This window comes from Mercenaria mercenaria, chromosome 4, assembly GCF_021730395.1.
Source record: "Mercenaria mercenaria strain notata chromosome 4, MADL_Memer_1, whole genome shotgun sequence".
Lineage (NCBI taxonomy): Eukaryota > Metazoa > Mollusca > Bivalvia > Venerida > Veneridae > Mercenaria > Mercenaria mercenaria.
Window position 1 is genome coordinate 92998588 of NC_069364.1, and position 23742 is coordinate 93022329.

Sequence of the window (23742 nt, forward strand, 5' to 3'; positions counted from 1 at the left end):
GAAAAATGGATGCTCCGTAGTAAATATTTTTCTAAATTTAGTAACAACTGTACAACAAAAGCCCTCTACAGACGGTAGGTTTTTGTTGTACAACACCAAATAAATTCAAGATGTACAGCCAAATATTATCGTGTGTATGATGCTATTCCTTGATTTCGTAAATCTTAAGTCTTGACTTACAGATTAAGACATGTTTTATTTTGTAAGTTTTGCCTTACGTACCACCCACGTTGACAAGCCACAAATTGGTAAATAATTAATTGATAAAGAGGCAAGTGAATGAAATTCCAGAAACAAATGCCCAAAAAATAAACACAAATCTGAAAATAAAATGGCTTCTAATGTATAATGGAAAAAGGATGACACTGAAAAGTTAAATGATTTGAGCTGCGCCATGAGAAAACCAACATAGTGCGTTTCCGACCAGCATCCGCACAGTCTGGTCCATGCTGTTCGCTAACGGTTTCTTTAATTGCAACAGACTTTGAAAGCAAACATCCTGACCAGACTGCGCGGATGCACAGGCTGGTCTGCATCCATGCTGGTCGCAAAGTCGCTATGTTGGTTTTCTCATGGCGTGGCTCATTTGTGTCATGCGTAATCAAATTCATGGGACATAAAAAGGTGAATATTATTTTTTTTATTATTAATGGTTACATTCTTTTCAGTACCTGATGCACTATGTTTACTAGGTAAATCTCTGTGATTTATATGGGAATGGAATACTGCCTATATGTGAAAAATGTACAATTTCAAAATTGTACATCTTTGAGATAATTAGTGTTGTACAACAAAAACCTACCGTCTGTAGAGGGCTAATTAAGCTGACCATTTAATTTTAATCTATTGAGTAAAATTATGTCTACATGGGTGCTACAATCAGTTGTATACTGGAAGGCCTAAAAATCTTTGTTTCCGGTAACATGCTAAAAAACAATTAGGGTAGGTAGCTCCAGGTCGGATTTTTTTTGGGTGGGGCGGGTTTTATTGAGTGAGACTGTTCGGAAAACATTTCTATGTCAAAAAATGAATACAAATAAGGGGGTTATGCCTTAAGAGCATCAGTAAGTTGATATCTAACATCACTGACCATGTTTACAGCATAAAAAGTGATGTTTTGCAACTTTTTGCTAAAAAGTTGAAAGAAATTTTCTCCAAGGCCATAAAAACATGGAAGTGTCTAGGGCCTCTAGAGTCTGATTCTAGAGGTACGGATCCGTACCTCTAGACAAGCCTATTAGGGGTTTTCTAGGGGTACGGACCTCCGTTTTTCTAGAGATTAAGGGTCATTTACATTTCAAATTTTGTTGCGAATGAAATAACAAATAACATTTCATCAGAATTCACCTTAAACTTGGATCTAAATGGTTTACAGATACTAACATTCATCCGATTTGTTACATTTTCTTTCGGAACGTAAATAACAGAGGGACACCAAATAAATCACGATCGAGGATTCGGACTGGCAGGAAAAAAAAGATATAAAGATTAAACAAAATAATGTTTATTATCCGTACCTCTAGACAAGCCTATTAGGGGTTTTCTAGGGGTACGGACCTCCGTTTTTCTAGAGATTAAGGGTCATTTACATTTCAAATTTTGTTGCGAATGAAATAACAAATAACATTTCATCAGAATTCACCTTAAACTTGGATCTAAATGGTTTACAGATACTAACATTCATCCGATTTGTTACATTTTCTTTCGGAACGTAAATAACAGAGGGACACCAAATAAATCACGATCGAGGATTCGAACTGGCAGGAAAAAAAGATATAAAGATTAAACAAAATAATGTTAAATATGTTGGGGAAAAAAACTATTTTTAATTGATAATTAACCCTTAGTGTATTCATGTTTTTCACACATTTGGTAGCCGTTAGGAGATACATGAGACGTTTTCACAAACAGTTTCTTTTACTTATGTCGCTTAACTGATTATTAAACAATCAGTTCCGTGCCGATTATCATTATACCTTGTTAAATAACAAAATAAATTGATGCATATGATCATGCCTAATTTATTTATTTGCTGAATTTCAAATAGAATTCATTTAAGGGATAGATTCATTCATTAATCTAGCTGTTATCAACAGGTTAAGGTTTATTTGGAGGGCGTGGGCAACCTATTTTTAAACTGGTACAAATAATAGCCTATAGAAGCGCTTTAACTTTCAATTTTTTTATATAGGCCTAAGCGCATAAAAGGTAGAAAGAAGGAGCATTTATATAAATCTGGTATAACAGTAACCACAATAATATCTTTTTAAAGAATTTCTAATCTATCAACGGGAGGAAATGTCTCCATTGATTTTCGAAATTTTGTAACTTTTAAATAAGTATTTAATACATTTTTTTCAGTCCTTCCAGGTTTGGCAAAGCATTTTTCATTTTACATGAATAAATATATGATTTACATGAGATAAGGACAAGGTTTCTTGCATACCAGACGGGGATTTCCAGTATCTTTACCGGTGCTGGAAAAATCCATCTTACACCCGGTGACTCTCGTGCTGTAAATGACGTATAACGAACCACATATATGTAGAAGATTTATGTAGTAATATATATTTTATTTAAAAAACGGAATAAAAATTCAATACCTTAATTGACAGTTCCTATTGGTTCCTGATAGCATATTTCTCGATTCAAATCACGTTATTTTATCAAAAACTCATAACGTTACGCTGCAACTGATAAAACAAAACCGGAACTAAACATTGTTATTTATTTTGAAACGTCATGACGTCTTTCCTGTTTACGGACTTTGGTTTCCCGCGCTTTGTTTAAATACAGTGCCATATGAAATAGTTCTAAAAAGAAAGCCGTCCGATTGATTTCATTTTTATTATTATTTCTTGAAATCGGTATGCAAGAAAAAGATTCTGTCACTGGTTATAGGTGCAGATGGAAATATCCGGCTCTCGGGTAACTGTTTAGGCGGTAACTCGGCAAGGAGCCTCGTTACCGCCTAAACAGTTACCCTCGAGGCCGGATATTCCCATCTGCATCTACAACCAGTGAAAGAATCTTATAAAGTACATCTGGAAACAGTCTGTTACCAAATAAAATATCAGTATTTGTCCAGTTTGCACCTAACATAATTGATGAACACTTACTTTGAATCCAATTTCTAACATTTAACCAGAATGTGGTTATAAATGGACATTCGTAAAACAGATGTAAAATAGTTTCTGAAGCTCTATGACAAAAGGAGCATTGGTTATCATGTTATCCGACAAACTTAATTCTGACTCACGGCAGCACAGCTTACCTTTAAAAATGATCGCTTTTCGATCCGTCTGTATGAATTGTGAAATAATTCTTGAAGTCGAGTTGATTTCATTATAATTTGAATTTGAATATTTCTTGTTTCGTTTCAGTCTTTATAAAAGCTGTTTTCGTGTAAAAAATGAACTGTAGGGGATATAAGGGTCCATGGCGGTGCATCCGAAATTGAGTTTTCAGTCAGTTTCATTCTAAGATTTAGTATGAAAACCAGATGGTTTGATTTGTATGGGTTATTTTTCGCACGAGTCAAAGCACCTGGGTTTGAAAATGATTTTAATGAGCAGGATTACAAAGAGATGGTCCGTTTGAATACACATACGAATTTTTAACTGACGATGTTCTAAATGCACCAAGAGTAATACGAAGACCTTAATTATGGATGGTAGTAAAATTATCTTGCCGGACTATAAACAATACAATGGATCTAGTCAATGCTCTATAAAGTCTAAATAAAACCACCATTGGGCAATACGTATTTGAAATTCAGCGACTGAAACCATTTGGCCATCAGATGTTTTATATGTGGCATGAATGTAAGCGTTTTATCAAATATAATATCAAGAAACTTTGTTCACTCAGGTTCACAATGTTGTTTCCATAATTGACAAAAGTAGACACACTGAGTTCTCGATTTGGAAAATATAAAACCAATTCCATTTGCCATGTTTGAACTTTATTCAACACTGATGTAATTTGCGTTCAGTCGTACGCATATTTTCGAACGATTACGTATTAAAAATCATTGACATATAATGAACAATATTTCCCTGGGAACAAACATTTCACTACATTATCTAATGGAGCAACTACAAAATCCTGACATTTCTCGAGACAGTCAAGTAATTCTGATTGTAGATTTTATTTTGTCGGCCGCATACAGATATTGTAGTCTGGCCTAAATACGTGTAATCTTCTTTTTTTTTTAGAAAAACAAATAATTCTCTTATATATTCTGACTTCATCAGTCTTGGCTCTGATTATCTCCTATGTTTTAAGAAGAGAAGGGACATAATTATACAAAATTTGAATAGCCTCAAGAGTTATCTCCTTTGAACAAAACACATGATCTGAACACACACTATCGTTTCAAAGCTGCTGTACTTCTTTTTCTGAACAGGGGTCGAACCAATTTTTGATGGCTTGAACGGATCTACATAATTGCTTTTGTTATGGTTACATAATTATGACCATAAGTATGTCCTTCAAGTTGCACTTTGGTGTACAAAATGGCTTTGAATAATAGTCAATAATGACAGATATCACAACACATCTAACGGTTTTGTTGCCAGTTTTATACAGTCTTAATGTTAACTTTCGTTAGCTCGTACATTTTGACATACACGAAGGAAAATATATGTCGAGGAACAACAGTATCGATTAGTATACCGTCGTTCTGGATGCATTTGAAAAGCAAGAAACGACTGACAATGAATCAAAGCCCTGACAGGACCGATAACCGGTGCTTATTGAGTGATATTTCAACCGAATCAACATTTCATTGTGCATAGACCGGTTATGATTCGAACGATTTGTTGGTAGAGGTCCACTAGACTACATGCCAAATATCTAAGCTCTGTGCTTTGTGGTTCTGGACAAAAAGATTTTTAAAGGTTTTCCCCACACAACTCTATGTAAAACTAAGTTTGCCCACAGGGTGGGGCCAATTTCAACCTTAACCATAATCCTATGACATAAACCCTAACCCTAGAGCGGAGTGATTCCGAATATTTCGAATGTGAATATAAGTTCATAATTATTCTAGAATCCGTTGCTGCTTGTTTGTGTTGCTCACACACATATACAATACCAAAATTATAAAAAATAGATATGGGACTATTTTTTGCACGTCCAGAATATTGTGCGATGCGGTCACATAGAAATAGAAGGAAAACGCAAACGACGCGAGGTCGAAACTTGGTAGTTGATTTAGAGTTATAGCCAGTTGATAGAGCATCGGCTAAAAATGCCGTTTTGAGAGAAGTCATCAGGACAAAGTGAACAGTGAAGAAAGACACTGCCGAGCGAAGTCATCAGGACAAAGTGAACAGTGAAAAAAGACACTGCCGAATGAAGTCATCAGGACAAAGTGAACAGTGAAGAAAGACACTGCCGAGCGAAGTCATCATGACAAAGTGAACAGTGAAAAAAGACACTGCCGAATGAGGTCATCAGGACAAAGTGAACAGTGAAGAAAGACACTGCCGAACGAAATCATTAGGACAATGTGAACAGTGAAGAAAGACACTGCCGAACGAAGTCATCAGGACAAAGTGAACAGTGAAGAAAGACACTGCCGAACGAAATCATCAGGACAAAGTCAACAGTGAAGAAAGACACTGCCGAGAGAAGTCAACATGACAAAAAGAACACTGAAGAAAGGCTATTTGGATTGAAGTTATCAGGACAAAGTGAGTAGTGAATAAAATGCAATGTCGGGAGAGGTCATGCAGACAAAAAGAACACCAAGAAAGGCAATATCGAGAGAAGTCAGCTGAACCACGTCAACACTGGTTGAAATCCTAGAATTCATATCCACATGAAATAGCCGTTTTATTCATAACCACGAAATTTCGTGCAAAGGAAGTTAATTGATTTGTGATATCAAGTATATGATATAAAACATCCGCAAAGAAGCGGGTAGGGCAGATGGGCAATGCCCAATGGATAAATGTCAGAAAGGCATTAAGATTCCCCACTAACAGTTTTCCTTGCCTTCCTCCAACACGTCTGACCTTGTCTACTGCTCTTCGCTCATGAATAATAAATATATTATGAAATTATATATTGTTAGTGGAACATCTTAAGCTGCTGTGCATTGTACGTTTCATAACATGTCATTTTATACAATATCATAAGATACGGACATGTGGAACACATGACTAAACTCAGGGAGTAAACAACTGCAACTTCATTTAATCCAATTAGTTTCTGGCTATATTAGTCTTTCATCATTCATATTAAACACTTACTGAATGGCTAGGTCAGTAGTCAAAACATAACTATTCATCGCAGTCTTTCGGACGTCGGACAATAGAACAAGCAACTCAGTAAATGTTTTACTACAAAGTATCAGAAATAAAATCATATTTGTTTTCTTAAGTATTGGCATTAGCCAAATTCTTTTGTTGATAAGTCAATAGCACAAACAATGGACCAGCGACTTTTATAAGGAATCGTGTAATAATATATGGAAGTTTAACCATAGGCGTTATGCAGAACTAGTAGGTGTGCCTAATTTTTAAAATAACAGTAATGTACGGTGTTCGATAGGGTAATAGTTTGTAAGTCCTTTTGCCCTGAAGACTGATAATGACGACAGTACAAAGATACGAGGAATGGCGCGATATAACGATCTGAAAACGCGACGCGAAGACGCGACGTGTAATCGCGTCTTCACATCGTACTGTTTGCCAGTAGTCGTCATCGACTGAAAGTAACTATCAGCAAACTGTTTAGTTCATTCTTACATACTTTGTTGCCGCACATCAAATGATTAAATAGTCAACTGATTGGTTTCATTATAATTTATTTTGATAAAGTAGTTATTGATTTGAGTAATCACAATGTAGCGTACATGTATGTGATTGATTACATTTGAAAAACAAAATAGTTGTGATTTAATCGATTACATTCATTTGTAATCATTTCTAGGTCTACAACATATAATTCTTCACCTTAGATCAAATAGACACCGCAGTGGTTACTCTGGCTATTAAGACGTCAATATACGCACTTGTAGCTCGGTGATCTCATACAGGATAACCCTGTCTTTGCCCACTAGGTGACAAGAAACATTAATAACATTAATAACAAACATTGAAATGTAGTTCTGCATATATCCATCAACATTTATACTTCAACATCGAATATTTCGCATTTTCATACATTTGTTACTGCACTTGCTTTTTAAAAGTGTAAATAATCCTAATTTATGTGTTTTTGACGACTTTCAATTTAAATTTTACCACTAGAAAGCTTTGACAAAGTACGTTGATAGATTATCTCTTACAACACACACAGTGATCACTTTCAACTGGCTTTCAAGCCTTTATTATTCTGCTTTGTTGCATTCTATGCTTCCAAAGGGTCTTTTTACAGCTTTTTAGATGTATGAATTAATGATTTTTATCTCTTAAATTATGATTGTAAAATTTAATCATTTGAAGGCATATGGTATTCCACCAGTCTGACTTGAAACAATAACATGTTCTACCGGCCATAAGAACATTAGTCAGAAATTGTTTACTTTTAAAATGTTAAGAAAAAACTATTTAATAGAGACAAAGTTATGTAACAAAGGCCAATAACTATTCAAAGGATGTATTCATACACTGATATATTCAGTTATTTTTCAATAAGCAAAATAAGCACTTAGCATTTATCAGTTAACAATTAGCATTTAAAGTTTGACAATTATCATTTGACATTCAATATGTGACATTCAGCATTTGGAAAATAGCATTTTGCATTGAATATTTGTCAGTTAGCATTTGGCAAAAAGCATGGTGCACTGGCCTTCCATAATACACTGTCAGATGATGCGCTTTTCTCCCTCTAAGGTCACACACGCATGTATATCTAGGTAGAAACGATTAACTACTGAAATTCAGTCGCACGGAAAACCAGACGATTGTTGCAAGATTCATTGAAATTCTCGAGAGTGACTTTTTTAAGTCACAAAACATGTTTTATGTTCTTTGATCACGTTACATTTCTTCATATCAGTCCAAAGTTGAGGTAGGTCCAAAATTAGGTGGGACAGACTAGATAACTATAGCTTCCTGTCAACGCTGTTCGTTTAGTGATTGTCATTCTTTTCCTGATTATTTCTACAAAGTACATAGCTATGGCATAATATGCGGTAGGGCTATATACTAGTATATAGCCGATATCTGAAATGGATTTTGCTTCACAAAATGAAGTATAGCAACACGGCAATTATCATAATTATCACCACATTTAGTGTCCCAATGCCTTTTCCTGATTTTCCTTCACACGGCCTTGTTTTCAAAGGTTGATACGTCCGGTCCCATTGTGTCATTATTGCATTTCTCGCTCCTTGCCAGGCCCCTGGTCCCATTAGACGGTACTGGTAGGGCGTGCACGGTCCAAAATAACACTCAGCGGCAAGTTTCGGGTCTCTCAGAAGAAGTTGTTCTGCAAAGAATGGTTTAAAACGGGTATATTCAAGGACAGTATAGATAAGCTAAAAGAAATGTTTTTTTTTTTCTAGTAAGATTTGTCCACAGGTTAACAGCAGTTAGTAGTAATACGTAAATAAAAACCGTTTTAGAATTCAAACTTCGGAGCAAGGACGTTCCATTTACCATAGTAACGCATAACGGCGCACGTCGTTTTATATTCATAAGTGTATTACCGACAGTGATATGACAATTTATAGCTGTCCAATAGCTTTAGAAAGAAATGTTATCGTCACATAACAGCTTTTATTGTAAATTTGCTGCTTTTCGCTTTTCTAATTTTAATGTTACCGCGTTTTTAACAGTGTGAGAAAGTTTATAGCGTCATCGGGAAGTTTGTATTTTGGGCAGATATGTTTTACGTGCATCTCGGTTAGACGTCGTCGGAAATTTATAAAATGATGTAGATTGTTACCAATGAGCATGATTAATCTGAAAATAATAATGGAAGAGGATGAATTCTGCCACTTCAAAAATTATCACAATGTATGCATTGTGTGTATGCATATCCTATCCCTCTCTGTAGTAAATGGAAAAACGGATCCCTGTCTGTTCGAGCACAGGACTTCCTGTGGTAACAATGAACTCCAACGTCGCCGCTTTGTCAGGGAGCTCGGAAATTCATTTTTTTTGTCCTGAACACAGGTTTATGCATAAAAAATATGAACCACGGGAAAACGTAGCTATATACCCCTGCTTTTTATTGTTACATTTGTTTTATCAGTTTGTTGTTAGCGTTTTTTCCTCCTCCTTTAATTACTCCTCCTATCGCCCCCATCCTTTCCCCTTGCATTTATGCTCCCTTGTTTTGGCATCCCCTCCCCCTTTACTAAGAGTAAGTTTCCTGCCCCCACCCACCTCCCTTTATTTGGCTGCCGGAATCCTAAGGCGGTACACGATTGTTTTTTCCTGCGTATATGCGTGCGTTTGTGTGCTTGTGTGTCTTGGGCGGTGCCCTACAGTGTTGTTGTATCTTACTTGTCTGTTTTTCCATGTTAGTTAGTTAGTTGGGTGTGGCTGTGTGTGTTTATCTTTTGTACTGTATATTCATCCTTGTTCTACTTCCCCCTCAACCTCATCCCCTACCCCAGTTTCTACCCCTTACCCCTTCATCCCCCTCTATCTATATTTTGCATAAAATTTTAATGTACTTGTTGGATTTTTGAAGCAACCCGTCTGTAATATTTTTCCGTTACAGCTTCTTTTTGTTGTGGGCCTACTTTGCAAATGCGTGGCTCTAAGGCTGTGTTTTTAGTGTTCTGTGCTTACGAGAAATCTATCTTACCTATTTTTTTTTCACATGACCGTCCGAGCATTACTTGAACCTTCAGAAAGGCTCAAGTGAATGAAGGGCTGAGGCCGCTGACTCTGAATCATTTGCCCCTCAGCCCCTCAAAGCTGTGGAATTGAAACTTCGCCTGGGGTGAAGAAGCCATTAAGGTTGGTGGTTTTACCCTGGTCCCTGAACTTGATTAAATAATGCCCGTAAGTCTTCCTCGATTATCGAAAGCATGACCTATCACTGTGGCGGTGTGACGTTAAATTCAACGATATAACACTATTGGATACTACTATATTGAGTAAGGAGGCCCTTGCATTTCTTATTCATAGTTTAGTTTGTTTCATACGGGTTTAACGCAATTTTCAAAAGTATGGCTGCCATATAGCAAGAGTCAGTTAACTTAATCAGTGTTGCAGAGGAGGGCGATTACCCTTTACATTTTGTCTTCAGGTAAATCACGGACTTGCGATCCCTCGGTTGATATACTTCTGCTGTATTATTTAAATTAAATCACCGTCATCAACAACAGTATCATGGTTATTAACTGAACACAATGATCAAAGTTTTTATTTGTAATGATACGCTATCCGAATGACACCAAAATATGTTTTTGAAAACTGTATAGTCACTTGAGACTCTAACTTACTTAGGTCCGGTTTGCAGCCTATCATTTCGGCAAGTTCGTCCATAAATGGTATGAAATCCACCTGTATTGTATGGCGTGTTGATTTCTTGTATCTGAGAGCCATAGCCTCTTGTTTTCTTCTTATATCCTGCCACATCTCTTCTTTATCTGGCAACCCAACCAAATCCTAGAATACAACTAATATGTATCAAATCATAGATCATACGTTAAAATTCTACGACCATTGCCAACGTTTACGGCTCCTTTTATTAATAAGAACAATACAAAAATTTATTTTTATCAAATATGCATTTTACTATATAGCTATTCGATTTACTTCTACGAAATTGTTTCCAGAAGTATGAAAGTACTTAATGGAATTTGAAATGTTCCATGCCATTGCCTCGCTGAGTACTATTTTACGTAGGTATATACTAAATTCCTGTCTTAAATGTTTTAATACTGGCAATTTTGTTGACTATTTCTGAGAAAAGTATTTACTAAAAAGCAAACCTACTTTAAACACACGTGTAGCCAAACGGCATTGCATCTCGCTCACTGGCATTATAGCACCAAGTGGCTGGAAACATCCTATTATCGCAAGCGTATGCTTTTCTGAATCTGGTAGAAACATATTCTTATACAGGTTCACTTTGTTGTCTTTGACTTCAATCACATTTTTATCTAGAAATGGAAAACCAAATATGTAACCGGTTGCAAACACAACAGCGTCCAGGTTATCAACTCTAGTACCATCTTCAAATATTGCACCAGTTTCTGTAAACTCCGATACGTTAGCTTTGATAATAACACCACCAGCAATGATTCTGTTTGGAAGTTCGTCGTTAGCGGTCGGATGAGCTGACAATGGACTGTGTTTTGGCTGCAGGCAATACTTCTTATGATCGAACCTATTGTTTAATCGGTTCTCTGCTAGTTTCACAGCTAAAGATGGAAACATCCTGAAAACGGCTCTTTTGAATCGCCTTGAGTTCACCATATCGCCCGGGTCTCCCTTGTCACCGACACGATTGAAAATCCAAGTACCAGTCCGTGTACTCAGGTACACCTGGATAAAACAATAAATCATTTACGATTGACAAAGCATTCTGTATAACAGTTTTTTTTGATTCGTTTTTGAGATATTCTGTACAACTTACAACAGATTAAATATCTTGTTACATAACTAATGATTTTTATGTTCTATAAAATATAAAACTGGGTACAATAAGTAGGTATACTAGTTGAAGGAGGTTTTAAACTACTACTGATTTAACTGTAAATTACCTGTGCAGATATTCGACTAAGTTCTGTTGCCACATCTCCGCCAGAGTTTCCAATACCAATAATTAAAACCCTTTTGTCCTCATAACCATGGTAATCCTTGTAATCATGGGTATGTGTCACTTTGCCTTTGAACAATTCTAACCCACGAAAATTCGGCATGTTTTTTTCTGCATGATGACCAGTACAGACAAGAACTGCATCAAATGTATCCGTTCCTGTGTTCCCTGTTGTCCTATCCCGGGTTACAACTTCCCATGTACCGCTGGTTTTAAAACTGCTTGTCGGTTTAACCGAAACAACCTGTAAATCAATGAAATATTTCGGGTAAAAATTATTACCTTTGACTTATTTCATATCATTCTTACATGAGATCAATCAAATTATATATATCAATTATATATGGTAATGATACTGTAGCAATCATAATATGTTTGTTTTTGGTTCCGTACGTATTAAAGATGTGATTATAATCGTATGAAATGTTGAACCAGGTACTTACCTCTGTATTGAAGTTTATATGCTTTTTGAGTTTGAATATGTCAGCGTACATGTGCAAATACTTGTCCACGTATTTATTGTGCATGTAAATGGGAAAATCCCCTGGTATAGAACAATCGCTGTAGCACATCATCTCTTTTGATGTATTGATCACCGTGGACTTCATAACGCATGCCTGACCCTCTTCAACCTCATCGGTGTAGTGCCATAATCCACTAATATAGTTTGTTCTCTCGAAACAAACAGGCTCGAGACCCTCGTCAAGACAGCATTTTATAGCAGTTAGTCCACTAGCTCCTGCACCGATTACTACGACGCGCCTCATGTTTTATATTCATACACCTTTATACTGGTAAGTAATTATACTATAGAACGGTGTCATCTATTTTGTTTACGTTTGCTTTATAATAATGAAAAAAAAACAACAACAAGCGCTTCTTTTATCTAACGTAATGCGTCCCAGATTGTAACTCGTTATCACTGTTATTGAACTGATAATTCTTGTGCGTATTAAACCCGTGTTAGTTGGTCGAGTATTTATGACCTTTTGCAAACGTTTTATCAATAAGGTTGTCTCGCTTGGACTATATTGTCATTAAAGCCCTGCTCCCGTCCTACCTTTTAACCTTAAATTGTCACTGAAAAAGCATGAAAATCCTGATAAGAACAGTGACGCTTGTCAAAATAGAGTCTATTTTATATAAAATTCAATGAGAAGTACCTGTGGTATTACGTGCTAAAGTGTTGCACGTGGCCGTTAACTGTTACCTATTGTAATCATGGGTTGCATACACATAAAAGAATTTGAATAGCCGCGGAGCAGGGCTTTAACTGCTAGATGATTTCATATTAGTATTAAAGTATAAAAGATTACAACTGTGAATCACAAAAGACAACAGAAAGATACAGTTGATTCTTTATGATTACCCAGTGTAAACTTCGCATTGAGTTAAGTCATAAAAAAATCGACCGGACTAACGTGTCATTTATGTAATAAAAACATTGAAGTTTAAGCTCCAAACGGGCATCTATCCGTTACCAAGCACACACAGTGCCTGTTTCGACATTACTGGACAGAGCTGCAACTGATTCAGACCAGAATGCCTATGTTCTAAATCTGGAGTCAAGGATAACGTGAATTTATCGACAGTTTTTCATAAATCCAACTATTCCAGTAATTAGAAATAAACTAAATTCATTTAAAACGATATCTTTTTAATTATTTAGCATTGTAAATGGAACACACACATTGTCAGATCTTCTTTTTTTGTTTTTGAAGTGAAGCATGTTTCATTCATAAACTCACGTTAGGTATCAATGTTTCTCCATTAACATGTATTATCAGAGAGTGTTAATATAATCAAATAAACCATGTAATACCAAAACACATTTCCTTTTATAATTTTCCCTTCTAAATTATCTTTTTGTTCGATTATTGTTTATAATAAAAGGATTCAGAAAAAAAGGACAGATGTCCATCGGGAAAATAAAAATAAAAGATAATAAGGGCCCCGCCTTTTCCGACGTTATTTAACATTCACACAAAGGGCCTAAATATTTATTGATAAGATGTCGTGCGCTCGAGATAAGATGTTGATCGCTCGAGATAAGATGTCGTGCGCACGAGATAAGATGTTGATCGCTCGAGATAAGATGTCGATCGTTCGAGATAAGATGTCGTGCGCACGAGATAAGATGTCGTGCGCACGAGATAAGATGTGGATCGCTCAAGATAAAATGTCGTGCGCTCGAGATAGGATGTCGTGCGCACGAGATAAGATGCTGATCGCTCGAGATAAGATGTCGATCGCTCGAGATAAGATGTCGTGCGCACGAGATAAGATGTTGATCGCTCGAGATAAGATGTCGTGTGCACGACATAAGATGTTGATCGCTCGAGATAAGATGTCGTGCGCACGAGATAAGATGTTGATCGCTCGAGAAAAGATGTATTGCGCACGAGATAATTTAATCTTAAAAAAATAAATGCATGTCCTAAATGTACCACCGTACAGGCAGGATATTTCTTGCATACCAGACGGGGATTTCCGGTATTTTTACCGGTGCTGGAAAAATCCATCTTACACCCCGGGGTGTAAGATGACTCTCGTGCTTTAAATGACGTATTACGAACTACATATATGTAGAAGATTTATGTAGTTATTTATATTTTATTTCGAAAAACGGAATAAAAATCCAGTACCTTGACAGTTCCTCTTTATTCCTGATAGTATATTTCTCGATTCAAAACACGTTATTTTATCAAAAATCCAAAACATTACTCTGCAACTGATCAAACAAAACCAGAACTAAACATTGTTATTTGTCTTTGAAATGTCATGACGTCTTTCCTGTTTACGGACGTTGCTTTCCCGCGCTTTGTTTAACTACGCTGCTATAAGAAATAGTTCTAAAAAGAAAGCTGTTCGACTGACTTTATTTTTATTATTATATCTTAATATCGGTATGCAAGAAAAAGATTCTGTCACTGGTTATAGGTGCAGATGGGAATATCCGGCTCTCGGGTAACTGTTTAGGCGGTAACTCGGTAGGAACCTCGTTACCGCCTAAACAGTTACCCTCGAGGCCGGAAATTCCCATCTGCACCTACAACCAGTGAAAGAATCTTATAGTCCGCACCACATTATAAAATGAATCCAGTTATATTTCTCAATCAAATCCCACGGACACATACACATACTACTTGATGAGAGAAAACAAAACCTGAAATGGTATTAATACTTCATATTCTTACAGACATAAGAAGTAAGCCATTATACTTCTTGAAAATTGAAAAAAAATGGTTCGTTTTAAATTTTCTTTCTTCGTAACAATAACATATATAATTTGTTTTGCAACATGAACAATTATCACAGCAAAGAGTAAACGAAGGTTCAAATTTCTTCTTGTAATCTCTCTTTAAATCGATCCATGGAATTTGTTGATCGATATGTTCAGTTATCCTTTATATATCGAACTATACTGGTGGAATATAAGCAATTATTGTTTTGATTTATGCTGCCCTTGAAAACTGCTTTTGTAAAAGACGAAAGCGCTCGGGTTTGTAATTAAACTTCTGACACTGATTTAACATATATTCTTGTATCTATCTGGGGTCAGGTGTGTTTGAACGGCATTTCGTTGATGTTTGTTTTTACTTTATTTACTGATTTACGTCGTTCATTATTAGATTGTTATTTGAACCACAAAAGATTGACTTCGCCTCTCATGAATAGATTCAATTCATAAATCCAGCTATTCCAATTATTTATAATAAACAATATTCATACGAAACGCTGTTCTGTAAACATTTTGATACATAGCACTTTCAACTGGACAGAAAAAAATCATATTTTTAAGTGAAGCATTTATCATTCATATTGATGTTTTGGTTAAAAAATATGCAGATTGACATGAAAGTTTATCCAACTATTAACTCTAAAAATAATTTCTTAAAAGTTTAGCGTTTAATGCAAAATTTAGACAATTTGTAAATGTTTCGTTTCTTTGAGCTCGAAACCATAGTTTTCTCATGTCCTTCCAATGATTTAATCTTGTAACTGTGGTTCCTTATTACTACTTTGTCCTTCATAATTCTCCTGAATGAAGAAATTAAATATATTACATCATAACTTACAATAAGTACGTAAAATACTGTGGCACAGAGGTGACATAGATGTTTTATTTATTAGTACGTGTAATAAGCAATACGTACTACTATATAAAACATCTTCGCACGTATCAACTAATACGTGCGCACGTATTACTTTATACGTACGAAGATGTTTTTTTTATACCATTACGCCCGTAGATGTTTTTAAACTTACATGTGCGCTGATGTTTTTTTTATACCAATACGTACGCAGATGTTTTTTAAACTAATACGTGCGCAGGTAATAAGTTCTACGAGTGCAGATGTTTCTTAAACTAATACGTGCGCACGTATCTATTACGTGCGCACGTAATAAGTTACACGAGCGCAGATGGTTCTTCTACTAGTATGTGTGCATATGTTTTTATACCAATACGTGCTGTGATGTTTTTTTAAACTATTACGTGCGCACGAATTAGCTATTACGTGCACACAATACGTTATACGTATGCAGACGGTTTTTCTACTTATATGTGCGCTGATGTTTTTTATTCTAATACGTGAGCACGTATTAGTTATTACGTGCGCACGTACTAGTATAAAAACACCTATGACTCCTCTGTGCCGCCGTAGTTATACTTCATGGAAATTGAAAAATCATTTGTTTGCCAGAATCTGTTCATTAGTCCTTGTTCGATTCAACTGAGATCGAAGCATTTATGTCTTTGCAACATGAAACATTATCACAGCAGTGAGTGTACTACAGCCAAAATTTGTCTTTTTTGCAACGTCTCTAAAAGTAGATCTATATGATATGTGTGTTATAACTCGTTGTTATAAGCGAGACATCAGTATTAGCTAATATGAAAGTAAAAATATCGTCACAGGACCGATAAAAAGACTGGGGCCAGGGACTTTTAGCTAGGTTGGTTCTGCGTGTATAGTGGTCACCTTTATATATGCTTTTCTAGCTAACATGGGTCAGTTGAATTACTGGTCATACTATTTGCCATCTGTATCCAGTTTTTCATAGGTTTAAGTACGGATGCAATGGGTCACTGACAAAATGCCGAATATATATTTTTCCTTTGAAGTGGAATCAAGGGAGGGATAGCTGTCCTATACTAGTATACACTAAAGCACTGCGCATTTGTAAAGCATATTAAATCTGAGGGTTTTCACAAAATCATACGGCCTCCCTTACAACAATTTAACGTTTTTCACTGCAAAGGCTGTTATATCTTTAACATTCAGTGTTCAGTTGGCAACATGTTGTTAAAACAGTGTCATATTGTATTTGAAACATTTTGTTATACTTTACTTTTGCTTCGTCAGTTCCGTGGAAAAGCAAGGACATATTTATACACCCTCAAACCTTTTATTGACTGAAACAAGATGTGTATACACACCTAGAGCTACCGCAAGGAAAATAAAAAAACTGCATGAAAAGGGAATCAATTAAACACAGAGCGTCATTTTTGTATTCTTGTACTTTATGTCACACATATTGTTACATTTACGTGAAATCAAAGACGGAGAAAAACATTGGATACAGCATGCTCCCCCGCGTGCATTCGTACAGACATACATAGGTTTGGCACACCAGTTGTTAAGCTTCCTGATATCTTTTTCGTAAATGTTTGACACTTTTTTCTGATTATTATTTTTGATAAACCAGCTTTTATTCTTATATTGTTTGCCGTTCAAATAAATAAGCATATCAACATCACGGCCATCATTATAAGCATCGCCATTTTTAATGTCACACTGCCCTTTTCTGGTCGCCTTTCACATAACCTTGTTTTTAAGGGTTGGTACGTCCGGTCCCATTGTGTCATTATTGCTTCCCTAGCTCCTTTCCAAACTCCTGGCCCCATAAGCCGGAACTGGTAAGGCGTGCAGGGTCCAAAATAACATTCAATAGCAAGTTTAGGGTCTCCCAGTAGAAGTTTGCCTGCAAACATATTTGATATTTTGTGTATTCAAGGACAGAATAGATAAGTGAAAAGACATTTTTGAATTTACAATCAATGTATCTATTTTAATGTACATCTATTAGCTGTATTTTAGCCTGATTGTACGATTTTAGAGCCATTTGCCAAAAGTTCCTCTGCCATGTAAAAGTGATTGCTGCTAATATGGGCTATTTAGTCTTTTCGCGGTAAAATAACGGGTGCACCCGCTAAAACTCACTACTCAGTGGGGTCGCGGAGCGAAACCTCGACCCGATGAGCGTTTAAATTAACGTCTTTTCGTTCTGCGACCCGGCATTTTGTCACCCTACGTTTTTTCTCGTATACTCGCTAATCAAGATATTTTTGACCGGCTCCTTCGCTGTTTAGTGAGTGTTCGCCCCACAACCCTGCTACTTTTACATCTTAAATCATAATGGTTTCTGTTCAGCTTTCAGAGAGTCTTTCAGTATTATAACATAACATGTATTGATATCAAGTGCTTTAAACAACATGGAGTTTGAATAGAACCTAAGTCGTCGGTCCGATATTCCAAATATGTCCCTGTGTACATGTAGTATATCAGTGATAATAACGTGAAACTGATCTGACCTGGACTGGGACCCCCGCAGACCATTTAATATAAATAACGTTACCATTTATATAATTAATAAAATAATGAGAAGATCCTTTTGAAGCACACATTGCAAACAAGCTAAATAATTGCAGACTCGTTTCACTGAGTGAATAGTTATGGAATGTGCAACTCTTTAGAATAGGAAATATATTATTATTCATACATGCAACCAGTGAGCTTACATCGTATTCGCAGTCAATTTTTGAAACCTGAAAGTTTGTCTAATACAGAAACATGTATGGAACACTGGGCCCGAACTCTTACTTGCGGAAATTAAAAGGAGATACTTTATTCTATGCGAAATGAAGTCTAGCAAAATCTATTTCATCAACACCTTAATTAACGGGGGCATGGGACGAATAGATGAGATGTAAGAGACTTAGTTGTGGGCCGTGGAGATAGAAAACACTTATAGGCTTTCACTTTTAACTGAGATTTTGCTTCGCGGCCTCGACTTTGTAGCTCTTAACTCTCGACCTTTGCACGCAATCTCGTTGATTGTTGGGTTTTTGTTCAGCATCCCATCTGTTTAGCGAGTTTTTGCTCAGGAAGCTCGTCATTTACACGTCTTATACCTTGTGGTTTCCGTTTGCACGCTCGCGGGGCGAAAAGACGAAAGGCACATATCAGCCAAAATATTTATCAGTACAGGCTTGTTCTCCCAAGGTTTCTTTCTGAATCAAAAGAAGAGTGCGTATTATTTAAATGACATTGTAATCTATCTGCGAAATCACGAAGAACATGATTGTCCTTATTTGGAGTTCAGTTGAGAACGTGAGAACTCTCGAATGATAATCTTTTAATGCACCTTCTTAAGTCGACGAGGATGATTGCAAACATTAGATAATACATGACAAACCTGCATATACTTACTAAAGTTTGGTTTGCATCCTATTATTTCTGCAAGTTCATCCATGAATGGTATAAAATCAACTTGTATTGTGTGACGTTGTGATATTTTGTATCTAAGAGCCATTGCTCGTTGTTTTTCTCTGATGTCTTTCCACATCTCCTCCTTGTCCGGTAACACGACCAGACCCTGGAATACACATAGTCTAGATATTTTTGCATGCCTATAGGTTAGGTTAGATCCTACGGTAAAACATCTCTTCCGATGTTTATGAAAGTCTTCTTGGAACATATAAAAAGCCTTAAAGCTGGTTGGTCAATCACATTTGCTCAACATTTTATGACAATTTTCAGTTTTCGTACATTTTGCCACAGACAAAACTTACTTAAGGAACAAAAAGATATATTACCTAGAGTTAGATCCCTATTAGAAATGTATGTTTTATTATTTTTTTATGAAACTATCCAGATAACTCTCTTTCATATTAAAGTTTTTAAAAGCGGACTATTATTTATTTCAATATAATTTGTAGTTTTACATTTGCCTTTGATAGACATTGATATATTTCAACTATCTAAAACAAAAGGCAAGTTTTAAAATGGCGTGTAGTTTCTGAATTCATCTATTTTCAATCTCTCTTGGTTGCTCAACTGAGATAGGCAAAGGGAGGTAAATTATGATTTTAAGAACATTATTTCTACTGAATTTCGGCAAAATATATACTTGTCAATGCAAATCTTAGACAACTTTAATACAATATTCCTTATATTCATATCATTTCGTAGGCATAATATGTTTATTAAATTTACACTTATGCTAAAATAACACTATCTTGGTTGGACAACCACGATAGGAAAATCAAATTTTAGAAATATTTCCAGTGAAAATCTAACATGCATCAAGAACGTGATGAACACAAATGAGTGCAAGTTATTAGTTGTTCAAGTTTGGAGAAAATCCATTACGTGACAAAAATCTGATCAACCACCTTTAACTCAAACGCTCTCATTGATTGATGTGCGTACTGACATGAAATCAAGTCATTTAATACTTATCATACGTAGAATACACTCATTCTTACAACGTCTGTAATATTTTGCAATTCATTTAAATCTGTAAACTATTTTCTCCGAAAAGTCTTTACTGAAAAGCGAATATACCTTGAATACACGAGTAGCCAAACGGCACTGTAGTTCACTCAATGGCATTATGGCACCAAGCGGTTGGAAGCATCCTATTATCGCAAGTGTATGCTTCGCAAGGTCCGGGGAAAACATGTACTTGTACAGATTCACTTTGTTGTCTTTGACATCGGCCACGCTTTTATCTAGGAATGGAAATCCAAATATATAACCAGTGGCAAATACTACGGCGTCCAGATTGTCAACTTTAGTACCATCTTCAAATATTGCACCAGTTTCTGTAAACCTCTCTACGTTAGCTTTGATAATAACACCACCAGAAACTATTCTGTTTGGGAGTTCGTCGTTAACTGTAGGATGAGCTGACAAAGGACTATGTTTTGGTTGCAAACAATACTTCTTATGGTCAAACCTGCTGTTTAACTTTTGTACGAAAAGTTTCAACGCTAACGATGGAAATATTCCGAAAAAGTCTCTCCTTGCCCGCCTGTTACGAGCCATATCACCCGGATTGCCCTTATCACTGACACGATTGAAAAGCCAAGTACCAGACCGTGTACTCAGGTACACCTGGAACAAATGAAAACAACAAAAACAAAAATAATTTAGGATGAGTTTTTCAATTTGTGTATTTTTGACTGATTTATGTATGATTAATGAACCGCACCACGAGGAAACCAACATAGTGCATTTGCGACCAGCATGGATCCAGCGCAGTCTGGTCTGGATCCATGCTGTTCACTAACGGTTGCTCTAATTGCAATAGGCTTAGAAAGTGAACAGTATGGATCCTTACCAGCCTGCGCTGGCTGGTCTGGATCCATAATGCACTATGTTGGTTTTGTCATGGTGCGGCTTATTCATTCTTCATTATAATTGTAGACTGAATATTTTGCATTTAAACTAGTTGTTTTATATAAGCATGTCGAGCATGGTACTCCTATTCCTTATACTTGTTATCGTTTTATTTAGATCGGCTTCTATCTTACTTGTGCAGATATTCGACTTAATTCTGTAGCAACATCTCCACCAGAGTTTCCAATTCCAATGATCAAAACCCTTTTGTCCTCGTAACCACGGTAATCCTTGTAATCGTGGGTATGCGTCACATAGCCTTTGTACCTGTCTAAACCAGGGAAATCTGGCATATTTTTTTCTGCATGATGACCAGTACACACAAGAACTCCATCAAATATATTTGTTTCCATGTTTTTTGATGTCATTTCCCTGGTTACAACTTCCCATGTACCGTTGATTTTAAAGCTGCTGGCTGGTGCAACCGAAACGACCTACAATCCATTTAAATCTATTGTATAAATGTTTGAGTTTAAAATGCCTTCGAGTGATTTCAATTTACCTGCAATTTATCAGCAAACACCAGCTAAAGATACTCATAGGGGTAAATTTGAATTTTTGGACATTTTGTATTTCATATAAATCCACCATACTTCCCTTTAGTAGATGCCAAACATGAAATATAAAAGTTCTAATAAAACCTGTATTTGATTAATTTGCAGGATAAACAATAAACGTTTTACATATGTATAGAATATCACCTGAAAAGAACAGCCAGGCAACAAATTTAGTAACGGTATTTCTCAAACATCAGCTTAGCATTTGACTTACTGAATCTAGTTGATTATAATATGGTTATCCAAAGCTCTAAAGGGAGTGTTAATGTGAGTTTTATTGATTTGATGTAACCAAAAGTGTATGGGTGATTTTCACCAGGTAAATGTAACGAGGCCTAATTATTTTTTAATAATTGTTAGTAATCCTATTAAAACATGGAATTTAAGAATGAAGTTGTCTGATTCATTGGCAGAAAAATAAAGGACGTTCAGTCTTTGACGAAGGAGGAGCTATAGGACACAGTTCATTTAATACATTTCCGTCTTTTTCTCAGAAATTTACAGCTTGGTAAGTGATTCAGTTCCTTTATTATAAATGACATTGCATAAAACTTAGCACTCTGCTTCTTTGAAGTGTGGTCCATAAAAGTGTATCATGGTTATGTAATAAACTGACCCATCCTTGAGTTATATCACTTTTTTTTCAACGAGAAAGAAAGGAATCGGACACCCCAAAATAATTGATTTCCCTGTAACTCTTTTTTTCTGACAATGCAGATAAAAATTGATACACTTTGTTAGTTCATGGGACTCCCACACTGCACACAAAACTTTCGCTCATTCGAAGTACGAATGAGAGAATTGAAGCTGTTTGAATATAACAATTGAGTTTTAGATATTTTGTTATCTTAACAGGTTCTTGATGTATAAAATCTTATTAAGGTAGTGCCATGGTACTTCACAGATTCTTGATGTATAAAATCTTGTTAAGGTAGTACCATGGTATAGCTTAATCTCTTAATTTTGATACATTACAGAGCATGCTTTTTCTTTGGACACGTGGAAGAAAACCATGTTAAAGCAAAGCACGCCATCACTCCTTAGTTTGTCCTTAAATCAGTAAGATTGGTACTGTAGCATGAGAATTTTATTTTCACAACCGTCATACATTCTGAATTAAAATAAAATCATACCCATATAAAAAAGTAGCATTTACCTCTGTATTAAAGTTTATGCACTTCTTGAGACCAAATTTGTCCGCGTACATGTGGAAATACTTGTCCACGTATTTATTATGCATATAAATGGGAAAGTTCTCAGGTATAGGAAAGTCACTGTAGCACATCATCTCTTTGGATGTGTTGATCACCGTAGATTTCATCACACATGCCTGACCGTCTTCCACTTCATCTGTGTAGTGCCATAATCCGCTTATATAGTTTGTTCTCTCGAAGCACACAGGTTCGAGACCCTCGTCAAGACAGCATTTTATAGCAGTCAACCCACTAGCTCCTGCACCGATAACAGCAACTCGTTTCATTTTTATTTGTAAATATTTGCACGTAAAAACACACCGTTATATTCTTTTGTTTTTATGTTTGCAAATGAATAATGTATGTAAAGATGACACGACTTTTGTCCAAAATCAAAATGATGGTCTTTTAGTTACTAGGACATGCTTTTGCATATTAATCATTACAATATTCAGTTCGAATATTTATATATAATAGTATAACCTACTTTATAACCGTCCTCAACCAACTGATAAAATAGCGACACTTAGGAATCCGTTTTGATATGATATGTCAGCCATCCAGGCCTCTTATTTTATCAAAACCGTAATCTTTTAGTGACTGGGTTATATTTTTCAAATCAAATCTATAGAAAACTTTTTGGAAACACAAAACACAACTAAACAAAATGATCGCAGGTTGCGTCTGTTCATGAGAAGTAATAAAATGTGCAACACACTTTAACCATTGGTGACTGATGTGTGCCATTTAGTCTATTGCCTCGAAAACTCAAACTTTAGG

The 23742-nt window shown here is 35.9% G+C and overlaps 2 protein-coding genes across 2 annotated transcripts; both read right to left on the reverse strand.

The window, feature by feature from the left end:
* Window positions 1-6806: 6806 nt before the first annotated feature.
* Window positions 6807-12600, reverse strand: LOC123553578 (flavin-containing monooxygenase 5-like). The gene is made up of 5 exons (XM_045343273.2): window positions 12186-12600; window positions 11687-11986; window positions 10917-11468; window positions 10421-10586; window positions 6807-8448 (listed from the first exon to the last, which is right to left on the reverse strand). The coding sequence occupies exons 1-5, from the start codon at window positions 12507-12509 to the stop codon at window positions 8201-8203; spliced, it is 1590 nt and encodes a 529-aa protein (XP_045199208.2). The 5' UTR covers window positions 12510-12600; the 3' UTR covers window positions 6807-8200.
* Window positions 12601-17231: 4631 nt separating this feature from the next.
* LOC123553579 (flavin-containing monooxygenase 5-like) lies at window positions 17232-23398 on the reverse strand. The gene is made up of 5 exons (XM_053542466.1): window positions 22926-23398; window positions 21347-21646; window positions 20376-20927; window positions 19239-19404; window positions 17232-17730 (listed from the first exon to the last, which is right to left on the reverse strand). The coding sequence occupies exons 1-5, from the start codon at window positions 23247-23249 to the stop codon at window positions 17480-17482; spliced, it is 1593 nt and encodes a 530-aa protein (XP_053398441.1). The 5' UTR covers window positions 23250-23398; the 3' UTR covers window positions 17232-17479.
* Between the last annotated feature and the right edge of the window lie 344 nt (window positions 23399-23742).

What these genes read in the sequence shown, in the direction of transcription:
- LOC123553578 (XM_045343273.2), bottom strand. Translation starts at nt 12,509, where the DNA reads ATGAGGCGCGTCGTAGTAATCGGTGCAGGAGCTAGTGGACTAACTGCT. An exon ending in ATATAAACTTCAATACAGAG is followed by an intron (nt 11,987 to 12,185) that starts GTAAGTACCTGG and finishes ATTGATTTACAG; the next exon opens with GTTGTTTCGGTTAAACCGAC. An exon ending in AGGCTGCAAACCGGACCTAA is followed by an intron (nt 8,449 to 10,420) that starts GTAAGTTAGAGT and finishes CATTCTTTGCAG; the next exon opens with AACAACTTCTTCTGAGAGAC.
- LOC123553579 (XM_053542466.1), bottom strand. Translation starts at nt 23,249, where the DNA reads ATGAAACGAGTTGCTGTTATCGGTGCAGGAGCTAGTGGGTTGACTGCT. An exon ending in GCATAAACTTTAATACAGAG is followed by an intron (nt 21,647 to 22,925) that starts GTAAATGCTACT and finishes AATGGATTGTAG; the next exon opens with GTCGTTTCGGTTGCACCAGC. An exon ending in TGGCTACTCGTGTATTCAAG is followed by an intron (nt 19,405 to 20,375) that starts GTATATTCGCTT and finishes TGTGTATTCCAG; the next exon opens with GGTCTGGTCGTGTTACCGGA.